The sequence below is a fragment of the Rattus norvegicus genome, chromosome 3 (genome assembly GCF_036323735.1).
Source record: "Rattus norvegicus strain BN/NHsdMcwi chromosome 3, GRCr8, whole genome shotgun sequence".
Classification (NCBI taxonomy): Eukaryota; Metazoa; Chordata; class Mammalia; order Rodentia; family Muridae; genus Rattus; species Rattus norvegicus.
The window spans coordinates 120,659,741-120,685,756 of NC_086021.1; the positions used below are offsets into that span (position 1 = coordinate 120,659,741).

The 26,016-nt window shown below is 43.5% G+C and overlaps 1 protein-coding gene and 1 pseudogene across 9 annotated transcripts in view; one reads left to right on the plus strand and one right to left on the minus strand.

The window, feature by feature from the left end:
* The window catches only part of Fmn1 (formin 1), a 384,534-nt gene that overhangs the window by 104,296 nt on the left and 254,222 nt on the right, over positions 1-26,016 (plus strand). For 3 of the 9 annotated variants that reach the window (XM_063285290.1, XM_063285291.1, XM_039106472.2), the window contains 3 exons: positions 2,939-3,114; positions 11,528-11,603; positions 15,721-15,838. The exons of 1 other annotated variant lie outside the window; for it this stretch is intronic. In XM_063285290.1, coding sequence (XP_063141360.1) covers positions 2,939-3,114; positions 11,528-11,603; positions 15,721-15,838 — 370 coding nt within the window. Of the gene's footprint in view, positions 1-2,938; positions 3,115-11,527; positions 11,604-11,688; positions 14,320-15,720; positions 15,839-26,016 lie in introns of those variants that run through there. 5 more of the 9 variants (XM_039106467.2, XM_039106466.2, XM_039106468.2 and 2 more) reach the window with 3 other exon arrangements.
* LOC134486423 (large ribosomal subunit protein eL33-like) lies at positions 18,817-19,180 on the minus strand (annotated as a pseudogene).

The following is a 26,016-nucleotide window of genomic DNA, read 5'->3' on the forward strand; positions in this document are numbered from 1 at the left end:
GAGAAACAAAACAATAAATACCTGATAAAATTAGACTCATAATGTGCGCTAAAGAAAAAAAGACATTTGATTAAGTTGATGATTTTTGGTGTTTTAGAAATATAAGTCTAACACCCTGAAAAACTCTGTGTATTATAAACTGAGTGACAGTTGACTGTGCTGACAGATTTACTTGCTTTTAGTTCATTTTTTGCTGAAAAGAATAATATGGAGATGCTCTATTTTAATAAATATAGTCATGTATCTTATAAGTCATTTGTATTTATATTATTAAAACTACTTATTTAAAAATTACTTTACACATTTATTTATTCATTTTTCTTGGAAAGTTGGCTTTGTCCTCTGTTCTTAGTTTGTCAGACTTCTGAGAAAACAGTCTCACGTTACCCGTATTTGCCCGTGGTCCTTTCATGTCCTAATGATCCTTGTCAAAGTTACCAGGTGTCATGGTTTCTCTTTTGTGTTTTCTTCTTAGGCTATTGTCTGGTTAGATACTAGGCATCAATAATTGACTCTTAAAAATGAAAATTAACTCCAGAATTAAATTAACCTTTATTGTTTCTGCTTAAGCTTTCTATTGTTTTCCTTTTTATAAAAAAATGACTTGGATTGTATGCCTTACCTCATTCATGTGGTGTTGGCTAGACACCGAAGGTATGAGTGTGTGTTTGCACGTGTATGCACATGTACATATGTATGTGTGTGCTTTTTCTAGGACACCAAGTCTTTGCTATTTTGTGCATTCACCACTCTTTCAATGTACTCTTCATACTATAATAACATATTTATTCTCACCAGACAATATGCCCCTGAGAAAATGAATGTCTTACTTGGGGTGCTGTACAATGTATTTTGTGATATATAGCATGTGTTTTATAGTTACCTTAATCCATGTAACCTTCATACAAAGCCAGCATTTACTCCATAGCCAAAAGGAAAAGTATAGGGATCTAAGTGAGGGGTCTGGTTAGTAATCATCTACTTAGGAAGTGAGATGGTGTGAAGTGAGCACTCCATAGGTTTACAAGGGCATGTCTCCTCCTTTCTTAATAACAGGGAAAGACATGTTCTAGGGGAGGGATGAGCCATCCCACCACCACCAGAGCTTTCCGGTCTTCAGAGTGATGATTTCCTTTCAGGATTTTCTGTGGAGGTTCTTTGAGGTTCTTTTAGGCGTTAGCTTCCCGCCTCATTGCTGGCACCCTGGTCCTTGAGGACAGGAGTTAGGGACACTCCACAGTACATGACTCCCTAAGTCAAAGCTCACGTGAACAGCTGGCTGCATGTTCTGCAGACAGTAGGTATGGTGGGCCTCAAGCAATAAGAGACTCATCTTAAGGCACTATGGCCTTATGAGGAAAGTACCCGAGTTCTCTTTCCAGACACTCTACATTTGCAGAGATGACAGTGGACTCCTGAGGTCCTGGGCTCTCATTTTTCTCAGTGGCTGAAAGTGTTTTTTGAACAGCCTTTGAATCGTTACAGTTGCAGCATTAGAAGCGTTGCGACCTCTGTCACCTCTACTTGGAGTGTGATTAACACTCAATGATCTGAACTGAACAAGCAAACAGAAATCCACACCGTACATGTCCTCAACTTCCCTGGCTCTTCAGATGCTAACCCTATAAGAGGCTGCCCCACAGCTCTTTGTGTGCTGAGTTAGTGTCAGCTCAGGTTACTAATGAGTCGGGTTTTCAGCATGGCAAGGCCATCAGCTGGCTTTGGATCACAGCTCGAACGCCTCTCTTACAGGGATTATGTATAATAAACACCCTATCGCATATCTAGCAATCCCTCTTGCAAAAGACACGGAGCCTAAGTCTTGAATGTCTACCTGGTTGCTTCAGGTTTTGCTGAGGTTGCTTACCAGGAATTCAAAGAGGACCAGGAATGTGAGTGCCTCGAGACACTTGTCTGTCATTGATCTAATCTAGTGTTTTCCAAACTGCATTCCAGTGGAGCGCTAATAGTTTAGAACACGTTTGGCTCAGCAGATGTCTTTTTAAATGGATACCATGACGAAATAAGTTTGGGAAAATCCCATTTGATATATTTTTTCACCAAGGGACATTTCAAGTTCTTTAGTAACCTGACATTAACTGAGAAGCACCAAAGGATAGCCTTTCTGACCACGACAGCATTTTATCACAGAACATGTGTTGCCACCTCAAGAATGTCAGGCCGAGGCTATATACATAGATTCTAAGAACATAGCCTCTAGCGTTCAGTTTTCTGTCTTCCAACCATTGCTTTCTCCTTTATAGATCTTATGATTTTGTGAACTTGACATTGTTGCTTAGAAACTCCGTGCCCCAGTTCCCCCCCCCCAAATGGGAGCATCAGTGTTTCCCAACTCTAGGTTATGTTAAATTTTGCAGATAGCCCTATTGTCACCCTTACACAGTTTAGGTAAGAGTAGGTTAACTGATGATTCTAGAAATGACAAAAGTTATTCCCAATATGGGTTACACATGCATCACTCCCTCATCATCAAATGGATATGTACCTGTATGCACAGTGCATGACAAGTCTGTCCCTAGAAATAAGGCACAGTTTCAGTTCCAGAAGAGCAAATCCATTCGTGCCTTGACTTTGGTGACACCATAGAGAGGTAGAACTAAAAATCTAGACCCCTATTCCCCCGGCCCTCCTCTGACTCTGTACTGAGAGAGCAGAACCCGCACAGCCTGGGCTGGCATGCGGGTCTTTGGAGAATAGGAGAGAGCCAGGATTCCAACTTTTTGGTGATGAAGTAATATACTTGAAGACCCCAAAAGAGTACTTGGGCAAAGCCCTTTCAAGAACAGCAAACTCTAAAAGTAGACACTAGAGAGTGAAGCCAGAACATGGAGAGTGCCTCGTAGAATCCCTAAACTCGTTGACAACATTGTATTTCATCTTTCCGCTGGCATTGACACTCTTCCCTGTGTTCACTTAGGTGTCGCCTCTGAAGGCTTTCCCTGTGACAACTTCAATGAGCAGACAGCAAAAGACCTTCCCAATAAGGATGGAGGGACTTGGGTCCTGGGTTACAGAGCCAGCCCACCCTGTCCATTTCTGCTCCATGAAGACAAGGAAAAGACAAGTAGAAGTGAATTGTACTTGGATCTCAACGTAAGTGGAAATCTTTGTGCTTATCCTGTAGCTCTTTGTGGTCTGCAGAGGCTCATATAACATGAACTTAATGTAAATTGTATATGTAAAGTTGCAGAGGCTGTATTCAGTAACAGTGGATCACTGTTTGGAAAAAATAACCAATGGACTGCAGAAAACCAAGGCAAAATCTGTGTGCTAGAAGGTGACTGTGTCTATAGTTTCTTTCCAGGGTACTCTGTCTCATTAGCCGTGATGCCTAAACGTCCCTGTGGGAAGAAAGCCATTTGCTGCTAGTCACTTAATATCATTGTACTAAAAGTTTATGAATAACATATGCTAGCTGACAGACATGCCCTGCGCTTTCCTGTGAAACCCAAGCCACCTTGTTCATTGCACATCTATAAATGTTTCTTTCTCTCCAGCTGCTCAAATAACAGTCCAACAAGTTGGTGGGAAATCTGCCAAATACAGAATGACCCATTTGAAAACATAGGCTTCTCCTTTCTCATTCATTCACACATCCACTGACACAGAAGCATTGACTCTCTAGGACAAAGCACTGGGCACTGCTAGCCACTTCCAGTTTTAGATGGTCTGATAAAGTTGACCAAACCATGTCATTTGTCACTGTCCTCTTTTCCCCACAGCTCCCTGTGGCCTTTTCTGTCTTGCTTTAATTTTGATGCCCATCCACAGTCTCTCGTTCTCTGCTTTTTTATATTCTGGCTGAAACTACACATGCAGTGAGCGTGAGTTAGGCCTGCAGTCATCTAGATAACATTGTGGCTTTTCATAGATGTGTTATATCTGCCAGTTTTAGGTGGGTAGTGACCATTCAATAGAACTTGGTTTTTGTCATAACCACACAACAACAGTCACTGTGGTCATTTCAGAAAAACCTTTGGCACTTGTTTTCCTAAAAAGAGGTTTGAAGGGTTGGAGAGCTTTCAGTGGTTGAGAGTGCTCGCTGGGTTCAGCCTCTAGTGCCCACACAGCAGCTCACAACAGCCCACTCCAGCTCCGCAAGTCTAATGTTCTTTTGGCCTCTACAGGTACACAGAAGCAAACACACACACACACACACACACACACACCTACAACCACCCATGCTGCCAAGCACGCATACTCTCTGTCACACACACTTTCTCTCTCACACCCATATATCTCACACACACACTTCACACATATAAGAGAGGGTGAGGGAGTAGAGAAAGAGAGGGAGAGGATCGGGAGAAGGAGAGGGAGAGGGAGAGGATCGGGAGAAGGAGAGGGAGAGGGAGAGGAGACAGAGAGGGAGAGGGAGAGAGAGAGGGAGAGGTGTAGGGATAGGGAGAGGGATAGGGAGAAGGAGAGGGAGAGAGAGAGAGGGGGAGAGGGAGAGAGAGAGAGAGGGAGAGGGAGAGGGAGAGGGAGAGGGAGAGGGAGAGGAGGGGGGAGAGTGTTGACTGGGATCCTTGCGAAGTCAAAGCAGGGATGTACTTACTTTAGTGCAACAGTGACATCTACTGGTGAATTATTTGAAGCTGTCTGGGACTTGGCAGGCTGCAACGCTAGGCAGCCTGGAGGGTAGCAGTGCCCAAAAGGACTTTGAAAAGCTGCTTCCTTTTCCTTTCACGATTGTCGTCTGGACTTTTTTGTTTGTTTGTTTTTGTTTTTTTTGTTTTGAAGTACCATAAACCATGAAAACCTAGTTTTCTTCTATGTGAATGAAATTATGTCTTTACTTAATTTATTACAATTACAGAAATCATACACAGCCCTTGAAAACTATTTGAAACCTAGAGGGTGCTTGTGGGGGCTCAGAACCAGCTCAGCATCTCAGCCCAGTGGCACCATGTGAAACGTTAATAAGTTTCGTTTTAGTTTTCACTGTCCGTGTTTGTTTTCAGTGAGGGTATCTTTTAAAGCAGGCACGCTGCATTCTGCACCTTTCTTCCTGATTTACTCACGCTGTTCCAAAGTCCTTCAGATAAGCTTTCAGTGATGCTGTGGGATCAATGCTATGCTCGGTTTCGCCATTTTCTTGTCACCGAGTGGTGACCTTTCAGCTTTGGAAGAGGATCCATTTGTGCCCCTCACTATTTAGGACGCTTTCCTTATTATAAATTCCCATTCCCTACAAGTGTTCTGGGGCTTTTGATAGCATCATTACATAGAAAGGAAGTTATTTTCCTGAAAATATTAATGAAAATATACTATCTAAATATATATATTTATATACTACCTATATGGATATGTAATAAAAGTAAAGCATATTTGCATGCCTCTTTGCTTTTCATTAATTATACCTTTTACAAAATGAGAGTAGTTTCTTCAGGGTAGACAGGTCGCTGGTTCCTACCCTCTGGACTCTGGATTTCCTCTCTTCCTTTTAGTTTTTTTTCCCCCTTCCTCAGTCAAGTGGCTTAAATCTTTCAGGTTCAATGTTGTTATTCCAATTGAGGCTTCCACTCAGAACATTCTCCAGTTTGGAAAATTGTGTGTGCACCCTTTTAGTAACAAACACACCAGCGGTCTCTCTGGGTGGGGGGAAGTGGGGTCAAGCTTTAGACACTGTGCTCAGCAGGTTTCCTTTAAGATCGCTGACTTAAACCACTTATTGTCTGCTAAGTTGTCTGAGATGCTGGTTGAGGATCAACTTTCTCCATTACTTGAGGTGTGTGATAAGGTAGACTGTTACGTCAGGGAATACATGGTCAGGTCAGGCTGTTCCACTCCCCACATTAGTCAGTAGGCAGAGAGGAGGGTAGGGTTGGAGACATGCAGGCCCAGTCTTAGCCAGGGCTATTGCTGTGATGAAATAGCGTGGTCCAAGGCGGCACAGGGAGGGAAGGGTTTGCTTTCATCCACAGTTCCACACAACTGTTCATCATCAAAAGCAGCGAGGGCAGGAACCCTAGCAGGAGAGGAACCTGGAGGCAGGAGCTGATGCAGAGACCATGGAATGGTGTTGCTTATGTTGCTTAAAGGCTTGATCCTCATGGGTCGCTCAGCCTACTTTCTTATAGAACTGAGGACCACCAACTCAGAGATGGCACCACCCATCATGGGCTAGGTCTTCTCCATCAACCACTAATTAAGAAAATGCCCTACAGCTTGCCTATAGCCTGATCTTATGAAGACATTTTCACAGTTGAGGCTCCCTCATGATGATTCTGGCTTTCGTCAAGTTTTCATAAAACTAGCCAGGACAGGTAGGAACAAAATGTCCTGAGGCTTACCCTAGTGACCTACTTCCTCCTTCTAGGCCCCAACTCTTTTCTGTTCTCACCACTGTCCAGTAGCCCATCACACTATGAGCCTTTGAATAAGATGAATCCATTGATGAAGATAGAACCTTTTGGATCCAGTCACCTCCCTAAACCCCCTGAACACTGCTTCATAAGGATCCAAGGCTTCATCTCATGAGTTTGGCCAGGGCATTTCAGATCCAAGTCATTACAAAATCTAGGGACAGAGAGGAATATATTACCAGGCAGTACTTTGATCAGTGTTATACATTGGACCAGCACTGCCCTGGCTTCAAATGTGAACATGATTTCTAGTGTTAGCTTTAGATTATGAGTTTCCTGAGCCTTTTTCTGTGGCTGTGCTGACTCTTAATTGTGTGTACGGATGGCAGCTGGACCATTTAGTCACTGCTGGGAGTTCAGCATCCGTTAATCATAGTGAAGTCTGGCATTAGTCTGGATTACTAGAGTCTTTCCATCCTGCCGGATTGTTTAGTTACTAAAAGATCTAGAATGCAGAGTGTCTTAGTTTCCTTGATAAAATACCAGGACCAAAAGCAGCATGGGAGAAACGGGTTTATATTTTGCCTTCCACATCCCAATCATGGTTTATCACAGAAGGAAGTAGGGGGCAGAAACTCAAGGCAGGAGCCTGCAGACAGAAACTTAAGTAGAGACCAAGGAAGGATGCTTCTTATTTGCTTGCTCCACCTGCCAGGGGTAGTGAAACCCAGAGTGGGCGGAGTCCTTCCACATCAATCATTCATCAAGAACATACCATAGACTTGCTACAGGGCATCTGATGGAGGCCTTTTTTGTTATTGTTGTTTTGTTGTTTTAATTGAGGTTTGTCTTAGTTAGGGTTGCTATGGCTGTGAGAGATGCCACAACCATGGCAACTCTCTTAAAGGAAAGCGTTTAACTGGAGCCTGTTGACAGTTTAGGAGATTAGCTCATTGTCAACGTGGAGGGAAGCCTGGCAGGATGCAAGCAGGCATGGTGCTGTAGAAGGAACTCAGAATTCAACATGGGGATCCACAGGCAGCACGGAGACAGGGAGCCTCTGGGCCTGACTTGGGCTTGGGCCCACCCCCAGTGGGGCACCTCCTTCAGCAAGGCCAAACCTTCTCCAAGAAGGCCATACCTCCTAATCCCTTCATACAGTACCACTCTCTGGTCACCAAGCAATAATTCTGTGAGCTTATGGAGGCCATTCTTATTCAAACTGCCACAGGTTCCTCTTCTCAGATGACTCAGCTGTGTCAAGGGAACAAAACAGTAGCCAGCACAGCAAGGATATACAGAACAGCATCGAATTACCAAGCTAAAGGGATTAAAACAAAAGGTTTTTTTTTCTTTAAAGTGATCTCTTCTGCCTCCCTTTCAGTGTTTCAATAGAAAAGAAAGCTGTTACACTATAGCTTTAAAAAACACACTACAAAATAGAAATCAATACTAAATAGAAATCACTTATAATTAGATGGATCCAGTACAAAACTTGGCTCTGCTATTCCTTGGTTATCTAATCTCAGACTTGACCTAATTTCTTTGAAATGCTCTATAACATCTATAGCAATGCCCAGTAGAGTGTCTGCTTAGCAGATGGGTCAATTTAAATGAATTACAATGAAATCATATTAAGCACTTCATTTTTTAGTCACTGGCCATGTTTTAGATGAATAGAGACCACCCGAGTGGAACCACTATTGACTGTTTCAGAGGGAAAGAGATAGAATATTTCTTTTATTGTACAACTTGCACGGAACAGAGCTAATCTTTAAAAAAAAAAAGAAAATGAGGCTAATGATACCTTTCTCAGCTTTGTGGGCAAATTTAAGAAAAATTATATAAAGAACCCACCATGCCTAATGCTTACACAGGACCTGAGTGGCATCCAGAAACACTGTCTCCACCTTCTGCCTTGTCGCATGCTTTTCTTATCTATTTGCCTTTTCTTCTTTACCTCCCCCCCTCCCCCCCACTCCTGCTTTATTATGTTGTGAATTGAATCTATAGTTTTGTCATGGTAAACAAGTGAGCCTCTGACCACTTCGCTATCTTCCCACTACTTGGTTTGTTATTTGAGACAGGAACCTGGTGTGCAGTCCAGGCTGGCTTTGAACTCACTGAGTGACTCAGGCTGCTCTTGGACTATTTCTCTTGGCTCCGCCTCTCACGTGCTGGGACTATCAGTACATGCCCATCTTCATTTTGTTCTAGGCGTGTCTCCATCTTCCCTAGCCTTTTCTATTTTCTCCCTTAAGTTACATATATAAAACAGGATTTGGGGAGTTAGAGTTTTGAAGTTGAACTAATTCTCAAGATAACTCAGTAATGATGGAAAGTAATGGCAAGTATAAGTTCTTCTCTCACAGGCAGAAGACTTTTTCAAAATGTTAGATCTATCTTTCAGTGTCACATAAAGCAGACATGTAGGGGGAGGCTCTCCTGGGGAGCACGAGGAGATTGTAAGTGTAGGAGGAGGCTCTCCTGGGGAGCACGAGGAGATTGTAAGTGTAGGAGGAGGCTCTCTTGGGGAGCACGAGGAGATTATGAGTTGAAGGAGATAGATGTAAACAAAGCACAATGATGCACATGTATGAAAATATCCTACTGAGACCCATGATTGCATATGCTAAGCAAATAATTAACATAAGAATTAAGCAGATACCTAGTTGTAGCACCAAAGAGCTGTCTGGAATTGCTGCTTGGGAAGGAAGAGAAACAAGCTGCATGAGACAAAAGTAGTTTATTACATTCCAGACCCTCTTGGTAACTTTTACCAGAAGCAACTAGTAAAAGTTTCTCCATAGACTCCATGTCTGCTACTGTAGTTTCCCTGTGGCACAACAAAGTTTCTCTCTTTGCTTTGGAAAATCCCCAATATCCTTCAGAAACGTGACCCATGACATTCTGTACCTTAGTGGCTGCATATCCCACCAGCCACATAAGTAGAGTCAGATTTTCTGTTCCCATTATTTTACTTGTCATTCATAGGAATCCCCTTCCCAGATATCTTTGATACTGGCTGGAGGAATCCAGTCTCAGAAATATTTGATAGTAAGAACATCACCAGCCTTGTAATGGCCAACTTGATCTTACTTTTCACATCTGTAAGAGTAAATCATTGTGAGCGGAGCAAGTCTAATGAATTGAATCAAAGACAAAGCACAGAATCGAGCTCTCACGGTGAGGATGGGCAATCCCAGATGTGTGTCCGACTGTCCTTGCAGGCTTGCCATCAGCAAGCAGCTGAGGGAGGGATGGAAAAACACTGCAGATCTACAGACCCTTCCACCCCCGAAATGGTTAAGGTGGTTTGAAAACCATCTTGACCTAGGAAATGTAATAAAAACTAGAGTGAACCTTGTGACCCTGTGCGGAGTCACCTGAGAAAACCTCACACTAATCACCCTATGCAGGTGAAAGTGATGGAAAACCCAATCCTAAGCACAGACCTTGAAACACTCAAAGGAATCCCTCGAGAGAATTGACTCTGGAGTCCAATTCACTTGGAGTATAGAAGAGACAGTGACCTGGGACTCTTAGTCGTGTAAAGAAGAGAACAAAAAAGTCTAATGCAATTGACAGCTGTGAAATATTTGCAAAATCTGATGGTGGTAATGTAGGCCAAGTACCTAACAGCTAGCTAAGGTCAAAGCTGGAGTCAGGAATGGACAGAGGAAGGCTTCACCTTCCCATGACTGGTTGGGCAGCCCTTGAACAGTAAGTGACCATCTCCCTGGTTGGGCCATGGGGCAGGCATAGTGAGTCTAGGCCCACCTTTGCCTTAGTCCTTGAAAAGACAGAACATTAACTAATCTCAGTAGAGATTACATTACCCTCTGCCTATGACCTACGAAACTTCCAGAAAATTCATTTTCCTCTGTTAGGAGGTCTGCTGCTGGAAGTTTCTCTCGTTTTCCCTTCATTTCTGACAACTCTTCTATAATCTGTCCTAAATAAACTATTGAATTACATTTAAATAAATAAATATTCAAATACCTTGCCCTAAAGTTTCTACACTGGAAACTCATAGTCATTCTTTGTCAGTAAATTCTTTGAAGTCCATCTCTGTGTCTTCCCAAAGGAGAAGTTATACCTGAGATCCTAATAAGAGTCTACCACCTTTGTATGTTGGACTCAGCCATATGCGGTGTCCTGTGACAGCAGGAAGCCTACTTCTGAGTTGTAGAGGATGGTTAAGTGCATCCTAGAGTCAAGTCCTGGCTCCCTTGTTCATTGACCCCGTAAACGGAGGTTATTTAATCTTTTTTATCTCAGTTTTCTAGCAGGAGAAACAGAGTGCATTCCAAGCTATAGCAGCTACCTGTATCTATTGAATTAGTGCATGCAAAGCATTGAATACAATACTTGGGCACATAGTAAATGCTCAATTCTAGATATTATTCTATTCATTTCCACCTGCTACTCTGTGAAACCCTACTCAGTTACTTTCTCTTGACTCTGATTTCTTCATTTAAAATAAGTCTAAGAAAGCCTTAGGATCTAGAGCAGAGGGTTTTCAATGCACCAATCTCCTGATCCATTTTCCATGAGACGGTGTTGGCACCTGTGGCTAATGAGGGCCATGCTGGAGCCCTGTGAGTCAGCCCAGTGCTGTGGGCCACTACACGTTAGAGGACTAACAAGCCTTTCCAGCTTATGTTTTTGTCCAAGTCTGTTAAGATGTCTAAAAACCTACTCTGGACAAATACCTGAACAAATGAGCCATCGTCAGAGAGAAGGAAAACACAATGTATGCTAAGCTTGTCTTCCTCCCTAGCCCTGTGATCTATGAGTGTGTAGCTCATGAAACTCGAGTGGTGATCCCATCTTTCCACAGCCTCCAAGAAGTCAGATTTTTATCAAGTAGGCATTTCCTCTAGAGCGGAAGCTTCATTCAGACATGTAAATGGCACCAACAGATCTTTCTTTTTCTCTTGTGCTCTGCCCTGGTATTTACTTTGCTTTGTTTAATTTTGTTGTTTTGCTGTGCTGGAGATTGAGCCTAAAGCCTGTCCTTGCTAGCTGCACATTCTGCCCCACTGAGCTACATTTCTAGCACCACGCCACTTAAGGTTACTTCTCTTACTACTCCCAAAAACGTCAGTGCCGGGACCAGTTAGGGTTTGTAATTTCCTATAAGAGTCGGTCGAATAAACACACCCCCCCTTTATTTCTGTTTTCCCTTTTTGCAGTCATACATTGTTAAAAATGCCTTGCTGCAGCCAGAATTCCTCAGACCTCTGGGGTTGGCAGGAAGCTGTCCTACAGGTAACTGGGCATCTTTGATTCCCCACCCCATATCCTCAGACTGCAGCATATAATCGGAATGGTGTTTCATCTAACCTGGGCTGGCTTTGTTTTTTGCTGTTTTGCATAAAATGGGCAGCGGAGACCAAAGTGATAATAGATATTTTAGACTTTTAGAAAACAATAGATCGTTGTGGATCTTGGGTGAATGTCTAAGAAAGCAGGTTGTGTGCTAAAATCGTGCTATGCCAGGACCATTTAATTTGGTTGCAACACCAAAGCAGAGAAGAGTCCCTCCACCAGGATTCGTAACTCCTGAGTGACTCCAGAGCGAGTCACTGCTGTGGACCAGAAAGAAACCCGAGGTTGGTCCACAACCCAAGACAGTAATCATTCCTACAGGGCTGGTGCTGTTTATTTTGCTGCCCTTTCGTAGGTGGACACTGGGTGCGGTGGGCGTGCTTGTCTAAGTACCTGTTTGTAGAACACTCAGGCAGGGCAGCGCTAAGGCAGCAGTAACCTGAAACCAGTCTAGTTGGTTTTCCTTCCCAGCAGCCAGAGAAAATCTGCATTCCAGATGAAACCTGCCGGCTAGCTGAAGAAAAGCATTTTAAATCAAAAGACATTCCAAGGGTAGTAAATTAACTGCTCTCAGAGTTGTGGGCACTCTGAGAGGATCATTTTTCTTTACTTCCGGTCCTTGATTAAGGGTTTCTAAGAGACTGTTGATGTGGGCAAATTGCTGGGTTTAGGGCCTCGCAGCCCAGGCCTTTGATTACCATCCGATGGGAAAGAGGGCTCACTTTGGTCATTTTCTGCTGATTCACTTTGGAATCTCTTGGGCTGCACCAGGGGGTGGTTCAGGGCTGTCCGGACCAGCTTGCCAGCTCAGCACTTTTAAAAACCTCAACTTGCTCACCAATGAGGAAGTTGAATGCCACTTGGAGAATCGTAGGCTCTGGGGCGGAGCTCCTCCTGAAGTCCTGGGCTGGGATTACAGGACAGGCTGACTTTGCCTGCGACAAAAAGCCTTTTGTCCTGGGGAGTAAATACGGAAGTCCAGAAGAGCAGCCTACCTGCTCAATTGTAGTAAGGTGTGCAGCCCCAGCTGCTTTGGGGCATAGAGTTGCCCAGACTTAACAAGTTGCCTTGGGCACGCCGGCATCGAGCAAACCGGAAGGGAGGACGCTTGTGACCTGAAAGAGACCAAGTGTGTTCTCTGAGCTGCTGAAAGCCTGGCTCCCTCCCCGGTGCTGTCGCTCCCTGTCCTGTAAGTCAAGAGCAGATGGAGCGGATAAACTGAAAGAGCAGGGCAGGTAACACAAGGCAGAACTTGTGTCAAGGGCACTGCCGGGACATGGAGGAGGTTGGTAACTCTCTCAGCAGCAGAGATGTGCTGGAACCAGACAAATCCGAAGCCGGACTTGAGATGGCTCAGTCGATCCTGAGTAAATTCTCTATGAAATCCCTGTTTGGATTTACAAGTAAATTGGACTCCTTGGATCCTGAAGAGGAAGATGCTGTGCTGAAGGCATTTCGCAGTGTAGAGGCGGATCCCGCTCCTGAGGGAGGCGATCCAGGTAAAGGCTCAGATCAGCCACAGGCAGAAGCTCCAATTCCACCTGATCTTAAAAATGATGGAAAGTCTGCAAGGGCGGAGACAGAATCTGAGGGAAGTCAGGGGAAAGGCAGATCAAATGCCTCTTCCCCTGGTTATGAGCTGCTTTCACCTGCAACTGTGAGTGTGGACAGCGAGGAAGTCATCTGGGTCCGAGGGACACTGGTTCATACCACCAGTGATTCTGACTCTGAAGATGGAGGCCAGGAGGCAGAGGAAGGAAGCGGCCTGGATACCCAAAAGCCCACCACAGTTGTTTTATGTGAACCTTCTCAAGAGCCTAAAGACAGACCAGGGGATTCCGAAGAAAATACTGATGCTGGGAACACTGATGGTGCAGAAGTCTGTGCTGAAGAGTCTCCGAGAACTTTATCTGAGACAGGTAGCAGACTGGAACCTGGTGGTGATGGTAGCCATCCTGCAGAGCACAGCCCCAGTCAGGGCCAGGCTGCAGAAGAAGGGTCTCAAATCCCACCCGCAGCAACAGACCAGACTGTAAGTGTGCTTGAGAGCACTGTTTCAAAGAGAGAAGCTCCCGGAGAGAAATCCTTCCAACTTCCAGCTTTCTTCAGTGGACTCCGTGTGCTGAAGAAGGGGGCTACCGCAGAGGCAGGGGAGACCATCACTGAAATCAAACCCAAGGACAAGGACGGGGACCTGGCTTTGCTCAAGTTGACCCAGCCTGTTCAGAAGTCTCTGATACAGGGAGGCCCACAGACAGTGAAGAGCCAGGTTAGAGCAACTGATCCAAAGGCCACTCCCACTCTCCTGGAGCAGCTATCTCAGCTACTCAACATTGACATGCCAAGAACCGAGCAGAAGGAAGCGGACCCCCAGGTTCACGGTGCCGATGAGATGGGTTATAGTACTGACCAGGAGAGCCACAAGAGCCCTGAAGATGCCCACATCCAGGGTGACCAGGTGAAGGCAAAGCCACCAGAGACTGCTCTGGAGGCCTTTAAGGCCTTATTCATCCGTCCCCCCAAAAAGGAGAGCACAGCTGACACCTCTGAGCTGGAGGCTCTTAAGCGAAAGATGAGGCATGAGAAGGAATCACTACGAGCTGTGTTCGAGAGGTCCAAGTCACGGCCGGCAGACAGCCCATCTGATCCCAAAAGCGTATGTAGAATTGGATGATGCATTTTGCCATAAAATTATCCTGTAATTTTTTTCTTTCTTTCCAGGTTCCCTGTTAAAATGAATCTTAGTTGCCTGTTATCATTATTATACTTTCTTGATAAAAAAATGAATTGTGATACTAAGTGTCTTGCAAAAGAGTTCTAAGTTGGACAGAAGTGCTTCTCTTATGTTGTCCTTGAATGTAATTAAGTGGGATCTATGTGTGGATGTAATGGGAAGGAAGGGAAAATGTGCACCCTGAATTTGAGCATGCTGGCCATTGTGCATTAGTGAAGTGCTGTGATGTAGAAGTATAGTCCAGATTTATAGGGGTTCCTTTACCATGCAGTCATACACCTGTGAACACTAGACGCTTCCTTTAGCAAAACGTGAGTTTATGATGTAACCAAAATGTCCTGTGTTGTTTATATAGCGTCCTGGTTGAGTACTGAATTTAGAATGAGTGCTGGATTTTAATACCAACTCTGCCATTTATGATAATTCCTGAGCCTGTCTTGCCATATCAAAAAAGAAGAAGCTGGCCCTCACTCTTATGGAAGAGTAAATGAAATCAGCACCAGAGAACCTAGCAAATAAAAGATGTAATCATTCAAAGAAATTGGAAATTAATTTATAATGACCAGGGAGTGTTTGGCATTGAAAGTTCATGGGAACAGTGGATAGAATTTCTTGTCAAACATCAATTCAGGATAGGATTATCTTGTCTGTGTGTATGTTTAATTAAGCTATTAAAAGTTAAAGTCTGGAGAACGGTTATCATAGATTATAGTTAGATCCACTCACAACGTAGCATTCTAATTGCAAAATTCAACTCCTTAAAGAAAAATTGAGCACAGAGTCTATCTCTTTTATTTTGTAATGAGAAAGAATCAAAATTAGTGTGGAATGTTCAGAGAAAGAAGTGTGTCTTCCGTTATGGCTACGTTCACGGGAAATGCAAGCTTAGTCCTTACGATATGTAATTTGTTTCGATCAGAGTGGCAAATATTCCTGTAAGTGTGCCAGGCGATAATGGTTTGTTTCTGCAGCTGAGAGATTTCATGTGCCCTTTAAAAGGGCTGAATAACAAACACTAAGGGTTGTGTGTTAGGTAGTCTTGCATGCTTTTGTTTTGTCTTTTATTTTGTTTTTATATTATGTTTGCTTGTTTGTTTGTGTCGGTTTTATTTTTTAACTTTAGTTTTTACCCCAGCTGATCTTTTACCCTCTCAGAAAAAAAAGGTTCATCTTGTACCGAGACGGCTCAATTACATGTAATAGGAGCAACGTACCACTGACCATTAACGTGGATATTAGAATCAGTGTTAGGGTGCATGGTTTCAAGAATCAGTTGACTCTGGCCACACTTACTTAAATTATTCTTTACCTGTTTCTGCACAGCCTGACCAGAGCCCCACAGAGCAGGACGACAGGACTCCAGGCAGACTCCAAGCTGTCTGGCCACCCCCAAAGACAAAGGACACAGAAGAAAAAGTGGGACTGAAGTACACTGAAGCAGGTAATGTGAAAGGAAACTGGCACCCAGGAATGAGCCTCTTCCCACAGTGGCATTTAGTTCAAGTTCAGCGGACTCTCAGCATGGGGGTGTGTTTCACCGTACATTACAATGCAGAAGGCTTCTTCTGCTGTTGGTCTTGGCATGAAAGCACACCACTCTCCCCATTTACTATGAGTGAACGTCTCAGGGACGAAACGTGACTGCTGTGCGATGAATGGAAGGGGGCACGTGGGTCAAGTAGGAGAGCCTTTGGGGAGCGAAATGGAGCAGGTAGATTACAAATTCTTCTGGAAGCAGGTGGCTGGGCACATAGAATGCTGTGTGAGCTGGCAGCATCGCTGGAAGAGGCGAGTATGATTCTCCAGGACTGTAATCTGATGTTCTGTTTGTCTCTGAGTAATGCTTCCCAGATAAAGGAACCTTGTGCAGGCTGAACATACAGATGCCATATCAGTTACTCGCTCACTCTTGTTAGACAAAGCTTCGTTTAATGCATGTCCAGTTTTAAGACACCCTACCTCTCTGGAAAACTTCCCAGGAACTCAACTTGAATCTATTTATAAGGAATAGGGCTCTAGATATTTTACTCTTTAAGTGGAAGGTTAAAAAAAATCATTGTAGAACTAGACATGGATATATTTTAATTGTGCATCTCTCTCTCTCTCTCTCTCTCTCTGTGTGTGTGTGTGTGTGTGTGTGTGTGTGTGTGTGTGTGTGTGTGTGTGTTAGGGGTAGGGGCTGTGTTTTATCAAAATGCTTTGCTTTACTTTCTTCCTGGTATTTGGAAACTTATCTGTCCTACCCAGAGACTGCCACTCCAAAATATGGTGACAGTGCTGTTTTCTTTATTTAATTTAAAGGATTACCTAGAAATTATCAGATGCTAGAAAAGAATTTCTGACAGCTTTTCATTTTTGTGTTCCAGTTTCAATCTCATAGTAACTTCCCTGAAGTGAGATCTAATTGAGATTCTGGACTGGCGAGTCCTGGGAAGGGGCCTTGTCCCATGCTAAGCTGAGCTTCTTTGCAGCGCTGAGGCTGCTGGCCCTGGAGTGCACCTCTGATCTCCGCTGAGTTTTCACTTAACTCCATGGTGGGTAGAAAAAGGAAAGCTGTAGTCTGATACACCCAGACAGGTCACTATTTTCTATCTCAGTCCTGGTCAATACTCAAGGGAGAAAGGGTTCCCGCTCGAAAGAATCATTTAAAATCCCTTGTCTGTTCTGTGAGCCTAAGGCCTTTGCATTTCCCATTTTCTCTCTTCCCCATGGGATAGGGGAATCTTCACTGTGACACCACATGACTTCCTCCATGTCCCCGACGTTTTTGTCTGTTCCCATTTTACCCATATGTTAGCAGTTCATTGCCACAAATCTTTAGAAGGTAAAGAGAAGCCCTTTGTTCTTCTATGTGTGGCTTTTTGTGGCTGTGGTGGTGGTGAGCATGCATGTAAGTTCAGTCTGCGTAGTGTGTAGAAATACTTCTTTTTGTAAGGGGCTCAAAGTTTAGTTAATGCATCAGGCTTTGTGGAATATCAAGTAGTAGTTGAGAATGCACACCTTGGCAGGGGGCCCTGGAGGTGGTCTCTAACCTCCACATACGTCATCACAGACTTGTGACTTCTCTGTGACAGTTAACTACATCATAGCGTTTTATCATTTTCCTGCACTGCTTTTCTTACGGGATTAACAACGAAAACCTCATCCTTAGTGAAAATATGTATAGCTACTTCAGTTCCCAGCATGCATGCAATTTCTCCCAATTGGAATGCGATCTAGGATCACAACATTGACCCCCACCAAGTCACTTGCTTAGCTTGGTATAGAGTGAGGTATTAAATGCCCTGAAATTGCCTAAACCTTACAAAACAAAACATAGCCTACAGTGAGTCCTAATTCATGAGTTAGAGATTTTAGTCTTGATCTCATTAGGATAGCGTGGCCACCTTCCTTGCCACGGTGGGCATTTGCTAAGTAGACAAGTAAGAAGTAGATGTCATAAGTGCTTCTTGAGTGCAGTCTAGTCCTGTTTTCCATTGCTCCTTAGTTCTTGCTTTGTGTCATTCATTTGTCTTCCACTTCTGGAGGCTCAAAGGGGCATCCATCCCAGTTAACAGTGGCTGTGATTCGTCGCCTTTCTAACATGGTTGTGAGAGCCACTTCAGACCTTAAATGACCTTGTGAGAAGGGGACAGGTGAGAGGCACATTATTGATAATTCCATTGGGTAAGACAGCAGGGTGGCCATGCACTCCCAGGAGCCCCTCTTGATTATAATACTTTGGCACAGCTCTGTTCTGTGTCTGCTGCCTAGATGCCTGGGAGCCTTCTAGTACTGGTGTATGTTAGGGGATGTGATTTCCGCAGAAGGATAAGACATCCAACACATTTTGTACCTCCTTGGTAATTTTGAGAAAGCTAATACCACCTCTTCCCCCACCCCCTCATGCTTATCTTATAAGCTCTGTTGTTGAGTAAACTGAAATCTCAGGAATTTGGTGTATATCTGAACATATTTTGTGAACTCTGCATTGGTTTGCCTGCCCCTAGGGGAACACACTAAGGTCAGCCAGTCTCCAGGGAGCTTAGAGACATCAGTTTAAGTGAAGGCAACTCTGGGTATCCCAAGTCTTGAGCCTTTACATCTTCAGTGTCCTTCAGCGTTCCCAGGATTTATTAGTCACTAATCTAAAGAGACAGGAGAGTAAGAAAGAACTCAGTGTTTTATTCCGAGTGGACACTGGAATTCTATGCTGATGAGAGAGGTGGTCAGTTCATGTAAAGCTTTCCCATGAGTTCCTCCTACTCTACCCACCCTGTGGTTCCCTAGCCCATTTCTACTGACATTTCTTAATAAGTACTCTCTGTAGTGACTTATGAAATCACTTGATCCTACAGATTACATTTTATTGAGGATAAAATGAAAATGAGCTAAAATAGGAGAATCTGTGAATCTTTTTTTTTTAAACAAGAGCACAAATCTACTTTTATTTATTTACTCTCCATTAGTTTAAATCTGGGATGGGTACAGCATCACACAGATTCTGTGTCCAATGGCCTTTGCAGGAAGGTTGCTTCGGAATTTGGCGCGACCCATACCACTGTTTTCCATGGACCCGAGTTACTTTTCCCCAGACCACTCTGATTTTGTTTGGTTTGCCCCCAGGAGTCACTGTATTGTTTTTTGCTTTGTACACATAAGCACACCTCTTGCCTAAGCAGAACTCAGTTTCATTTCGGGCATAAACACCTTCGATTTTAAGAAGAGCCGTGTGCTTTCTTTGGTTCCGGAGGCCTCGCTTGTAGCCAGCAAAAATGGCCTTGCACCACAGCCTTCCAGACATACTTGGTTGTTGTTGTTGTTGTTGTTGTTGTTGTTGTTGTTTTAGAAGTCCTGTTCCCAGCAGGCCTCCAAAGTCACCAAGATGGTAGAAAGAGGAATCTGTGAATCTTAAATGGTGCTTTCTAGAGTCTTCCTAGTCTATGAGGGTACCTCGCAGTGGTTCCTCATGTGCACTGCCAGCAGGCTCCCTTCTGCCATCCTGCGGCTACCAGCATCTTCTGCAGCTTTGAGCACTGCAACCACTTCTCTCTAGGTTTTGCTGGAGTATCCACTGCCGCAGGTTGGCCCGTGTCCACATCAAGGGCATTGTTGCCCCTACTCTCTGAGTCCTTGGAGCCTTGGTGATGTGCCAGTTGAGAGCTGTCACTTAGTGGACGTCCACAGGGAATGGAGTTGACCTCTACATAGGGATTGAGTTTGGAACTAACAGTGTTAACTCATACTGTCCCTGAAGTGCTTTGCTCAGATAGAACAGAATATTCCCACCCCGTTCAATATGCTGAGCCTTCCTTCCTATATTGTTATGGTCAGTGTGAGCCAATTCTGTGTTTTGAATGTCTCATAATAACTTTGAGTGAACGGAGCATTTTACCCCCATTTTACTTGGCTTGGCTCAGCTGGGACATAGTCCTCCCGGAATTCTTTCTCCTAATACCACTCTGGTATTGATGTGATCTGTGAATGGTCTTGTGTTGTGTTTAAGTGGGTTCCTCTGTTACAAAATGCAAAGAGAAGCCTGGTCGTCTGGAGCCACTTAAGAGACAGGTCATAAAGAACGGTGACAGCAAGCCTCGAGAGGCAAGTTAATCACCCCCTGTGCAGGTACACTGCCTGCATTCCTTAAATGATTTTTCCTTAAATGATTTTTCCACTGCTTTTTTCTTCCTTCCCTCCATTTCACAACAGAATTCAATTTGGAACAAAAATTCAGGTTTTTGTCTCTGAGTTTTGAATTGATTTCACGGCAGGGTTTTAGAATAACTGTCCTCTCTAAGTTCATGCGTGCATGGACTTCCTGTGGCTGTGTTTGCATAGTTCCTTGGCATCTGTAGTTCTGTGATGCTGTTGCACACCTCACAGCTCAGCATCCCCAGTTCGCCTGTGAACTTCAAACAGTATTTTCTGCTCTTCTGATCTATCTGTTCCTTCAAACCTCTTTACAGAGGGGTCTCCTTTGGGAGTTTTTCTTGGGATAGCATTATCTTGTTAGTGTGAGGTGAGGATGAAAATTCTTAGTGTTTGCACATATTATAGAAAACCTTATCTAGAGGATTTTATGATTTTTAGAAAAATTTAAAATTATTTGCATATATAAACAGTTATACATGTATGTGTGCCTTGTACTTTAATCTGAATATATCTCCAGACCTATTATTTAATAATGAATGCTTTGTTTCAGTTTGTTTCTTGGATTAGTTTTCTGATTTTAGAATATTTCTGACCCTGATGACTAAAGCTTCTTGGGTTTTATGTACTTCCTTTCCAAGTCCAGAGTTTGTCCCAGTTCAGGTCACGTTTGGATGCACCGAATACTGAGGACCCTTCTCTGTCCTTGGCTTAGTGATTTTAAGTATTTTGAGAGCTTTTAAAACCCTAGTCATGGAGACTGGAGAGATAACTCAGAACATGTAAGTGCTCTTCTGAAGGAGCAGGGTTTGATTCCTAGCACCCACACGGTAATTAAAAACGGTAGTAACTCTAATTATAGGGTACCTGACACCCTCCTTTGGCCTTTGAGGTCAGTGCGTGCACATGCTGCACAGACATGCACACACACAAAACACATACAAAAATTAACAAATCTCAAAAAAGCTAATAAAACCATGTAATAATAACCAAAAGCTACTGAAAAACATGCTGCCCTCACCTTTGCGTGATGTGCCTGACGACCAGACATCTGTTTGTGTGCCCAGGTTCAGATGAGAGGAACCTCTCTCTCTCTGTTCTTGATACTCATTCCTCTTTTGCTACTGTGTTCTGTGACTGGTGGCATTTGTCAATATATTATTATGGTGAAACTCAAAATCCTGAGAGACAACGAAGTCAAAGCTTGCAGAATTAAAAATGTCCCCACTTGTTGACTTGTCAGTCTCTTATGAATTGCCCATGGGAAGGGGAACAGGGGTGATGAAGAACAAAAACACTTATGTCTTCTGATATGAACTGGGCACCTTTGGTTTTTCTTCCTCTGTGCCGCTAAGGAACCTTGTTCACTACTGGCAACACTTCCGAGCTAGGCTCGGCAAGCCATAAATGCCGTCCTCTGAGTGTTAGCGTGGTCAGTCAGCTCAGGTTATTGGGGTTGCGAGCAAGCTGCCAGCATAGTGTCATCTCCTGGGACTTTCATTGCCAGAGCTTAGAGGTACCAGGCTCAGAACAACTTGGAAACGTTTCCTATGGAGAGACCTGTGGATCAGCTCAACCCGCACCGGCGTGAGGCTCTGCCTGCCCTCGGGTTTGTGTCTCATTTGCCTGAAGTGAGAGAGCTCTTCCTGGTGAGTCAGACATCCTTGCTTCATCAGCCAGGGAGAGCTAAAAATACCATGGAATCATTGGCTACTGTAGCCTGAGTTTTAATTTCTCCATCCGTGGCTAACAGAGTGTGTTAATCCTGGGTGGATGTTGCCTTAAAGTCATGTGTCTAGATGACTTGTCTCATGTCCCCTTTAACTGCCTAGGCAGTGGATTTGCTCATCGTGTGTTCTGTGGCCCTTCCACTCTGCCTGAAAGACCCTCAGATAGAGGAGACTCTCGCTCCAGTCCTGAGGACACCTGCCACCCCACGAACACACGGGACTCAGTCTTGATGTAAAAACAAGAGGTTTACTCGGGATACCAGTGCACTGGGGCTCGACACGGACCTCACGCAGGACAGAGTGAAGAGCCCGGAACAGCAGAAACATACAGTGTTACTTAGTCATCTCAAGGCCACACAGTTCCATTAGCTCAGCTATTTCGGTGCCAAGGATATCTGACAAGGCAGATGTTTCTCGTCCTGGAGTTCCTGGGACAAGGCCGCAACCATATCAGCGCAGCTTTTCCAGTACCAAGGACGTCTGACTTGACAAATGTTTTTTTGTCCTGGGGTTCCCAGAACAAGGCCACAGCTATATCATCTGTTCTTGTGTCTGGGTAGCTTCTTGGAGAGTGGGTGGGACTGTGCTTTTTGTACTCTCTGGTCTAACGTCTAGGGGCTAAGCAGAGGCCAACTTAAAATTTTCATTTTTAAGAAATGGCTGCACTAATGTCAAGCGGGGATCTTTCATGCCATCACTTGCATGACGTGATTTTCATAGCACATAACTTAGAGATGTCGGAACTAGAGACCAGGACAGCCTTGCATTTTGTGGGTATGTGCAGAAAAGGGCTGAAGACTGGGAAGCTGGAGGTGAAGCAGCGCCAAGCTTCCATTTGCTGTAATGCTTGGAAAATCAACTTCCCCAAACCAAGTTGCAGCTAAAACTTGACATTTATGAAGGGAATCCCGAGTGCAGACCCAAAAACTGTGTTCAAAGAGTTTAAGATGTGGCTTTTGTTTGTTTATACATTTATTTAGTTATTTGTTCTTCTGGCTAACCGTATATCAGCTTGACATATAAACCAGAGTTAGCTTAAAAGAGGGAACCCCAGTTGAGAAAATACCTCCATAAGATCCTGCTGTAAGGCATTTTCTTAGTTAGTGATTGATGGGGAAGGGTCCAGCCCATTGTGGATGGTGCCATCCCTAGGTTGGTAGTCCTGGGTTCTGTAAGAAAGCAGGCTGAGCAAGTCAAGGATGACAAGCCAGTAAGCAGCACCCCTCCATGGCCTCTGGATCAGCTCTTGTCTCCAGGTCCCTGCCCTGTTTGAGTTACTGCCCTGACTTCCTTTGATGATGAACAGCAGTATGGCAGTGTAAGCCAAATAAACCCTTTCCTTTGGATCATGGTGTTTTCTTGCAGCAATGGCAACACCAACTAAGACTTTTGCCTACCATTTGAGGAGTTGAATGTCATCACACACAGAGGTCAAAGGATAACTTGTAGGTGTCTGCAGTTCTCTTTCTTCCCTCAGTGGATGGTGGTGGTGAGACTCAGGTCTCCTTTGTTGTATATACCTTAGCTTTCAAATCGCCAGGCCTTCACCTCATGCTATCTTTTACTTCAGAGTTTTGCTGGCAAGTCTTTCTAAAGCTTTTTCTTGTCATTGTTGCTACAATTTACACTTTTTAAGAAAGTTTCCCCCAATAGAATGCAGAAAAAAATCTGCTTTAACTAATAATGCATATACATGTTTAGATTTTATTTCCAATGAAATATATTAATTTATATTAACAAACTATCAGTAATAATATGTAAGTTTTGTTTTTCTCAAACTGATACCCAGCTTCCCAGCCCCATTTAGTAAATGCTACATTCTTGCAAAAGTGCCAGTTCACACCATGTATACAAATTCACTCCATATTTCTGTCTCTTTCCAGAATAGTTATTTGTTTTCACTTATTGTTTTTATTACTATATTCACCCAGACACTGTGACAATCACCTCAACTTACTTTTTCCTCTAGATTCTTATACACACAAATTGTTGTATATACACTTTACAGTGAGTTTCCCAGGACTGGTGACAGGGCTCTGAGGTCAGGAAGGTGCTTGCTTGCACAAGCACAAGAGAGTTGGTGTCTCAGAACAATCTCTTGCACACACAGAGGCCAGGTAGGGTGATGTGTGTGATCCCAGTGCTGGGGAGGCAGAGCCAGGTGGGTCCTGAAGGCTCACTGGCCAGCTAGTCTAGAAGGATCAATGAGCTCGAGGTTCAGTTAACAATGTCTCAAAAGACACAACAATGTCCGTACACTGTCCTATACACGGAAACTGATCATGATGACAAGTGATGTTCTCTGCATAGCTTACTACATTAACATTTAAGGAGAGAGTTCAGTCAGTAGAGCATTTGTAATACAAACATTAATCACCTCAGTTCAATCCTCAGAACCCACCTAAAAATGCCATGTGTCAGGCCTATGTTGATAATCCCAGTGCTGGAGAGGTGGAGACAAGGATGTCCTCAATGTTCACTGGACAGCTAGCTTGGTTTAACTGATGATCTCTAGGCCAATGGGAGATCCTGTCTCAAAGGAGGTGGACGATGTAGGTGTTGTCCCCTGGTCTCCACACACATGCATGTATGCTCACACATACACATTCACAAACGTAGAAATAATCAATAAGCTGGGCCTGGTAGTTGAGGTCTGTAATCCCAAGTACTCTAGAGTCTAAAGCAGGGGGTTTCCAAGTTCAAAGCCATCCTTAATTGTAGATTAAATACAAGGCCAACCTGGGTTACATAGTGAAACGCTTTCAAAGTAAAAACGACAGGGGCTGGAGAGGTGGTTAGGAGCACTTACTGTGCGCAGGTACGAGTGCATATCTGCAAGACCAGAGGTCTGAGGGCTATGTTGGATGCATTCTTCAAAAGCTGCCCATCTTATCACACACAGTATAATGTTCTCAGGGTTCATCAATGTTGTGGCATGTTATGGGATTCTAAGATTGAATACTTTGTATCCCTTACTGTGTTTTGTTCACACATTCTTCTGTGATGTGAGTTGTTCCTATCCTTTAGTGTCAGTAGTGTACCTATTTGATTGTGCAAAGCCCCAAAGCTTCAGGATATGCTGTCAATCATTTAGTGTTCTCTCTCTCTCTCTCTCTCTCTCTCTCTCTCTCTCTCTCTCTCTCTGTATGTGTGTGCATGTGTGTGTGTACATGCACAGTCAGTGCACAGAAGTCATATTAACAGATTATCACTGTCACTTTTTGAGGAATTTCCGATTTTTCTGTTTTTTCCCCCTTTGGAGTCAGGGTCCCAGTGTATCTTGGTATGCTGGGACTCTCTATGTAGACCAGGCCAGCCTTCAACTCTGAGATTTTTCTGTCTCTGACCACCCCCCAAGTTCTGAGATCAAAGGAGTGTGTCACCACACCTGGCTTCTAGACTTAAAAAAATAAAATAGCAATATAATTTTTCATTGCTATCAACACTTCACAAACTTCTATTTCTTTACATCCTGCAAGCATTATTATTATTTTAAACATAGCCATCCTAATGAATATGAATGATTTCTCCTGTGCTCTGAATTGCATCTCTAGTGGTATGACACTGAACGTCTTTCTGAGTGCCTACTGGAGAAATATATATATCGGAAATGTCTCTTCTATCCCTCTGCCCATTTTTTAATTGAACTGTTAACAATAGAGAATAAATCAGTTTCCCTAGCTCCCTGCTGTCTGGGACAAATAAATCTGAACATAGCTAATAGTTGACATCTTATGTCTTTTTGATTTCAAAGGCTTCCTTTCAATGTTGTCCAGTTCATGGTCATACTGGACTAGAGATTTTATTCAATTCTATTATAGACCTGGACTTTTAAGTGCTGTTTGAATTTGCTCCACTAGGGATATTCTTATTAAAATGATTCATAATATTCTTCCATTTGATTGGTGGTTAACATTTTGATTTACTGATGAAGATCCGTTTCTACGTTCTTTCCCTTTTTAAAAAAAAGATTTATTTATTTAGTATGTATACATCACTCTGCCTTCATTCATGACTGCATGCTAGAAGAGGGCACAAGATCTCATTATAAGTGGTTATGAGCCACCATGTGGTTGCTGGGAATTGAACTCAGGAAGAGGAGACAGTGTTCTTAACTCAGTGCTCTTAACTTTTCAGCCATCTCTCCAGGCCCATTTCTATTTTTATGAAAAACAAGTCCTTGTAATTGTGATGTAAGGCTGAATTTTATTTGATAATTTTCTGATTATTTATTTGAATGCCCTCCAATTTATACCAATGT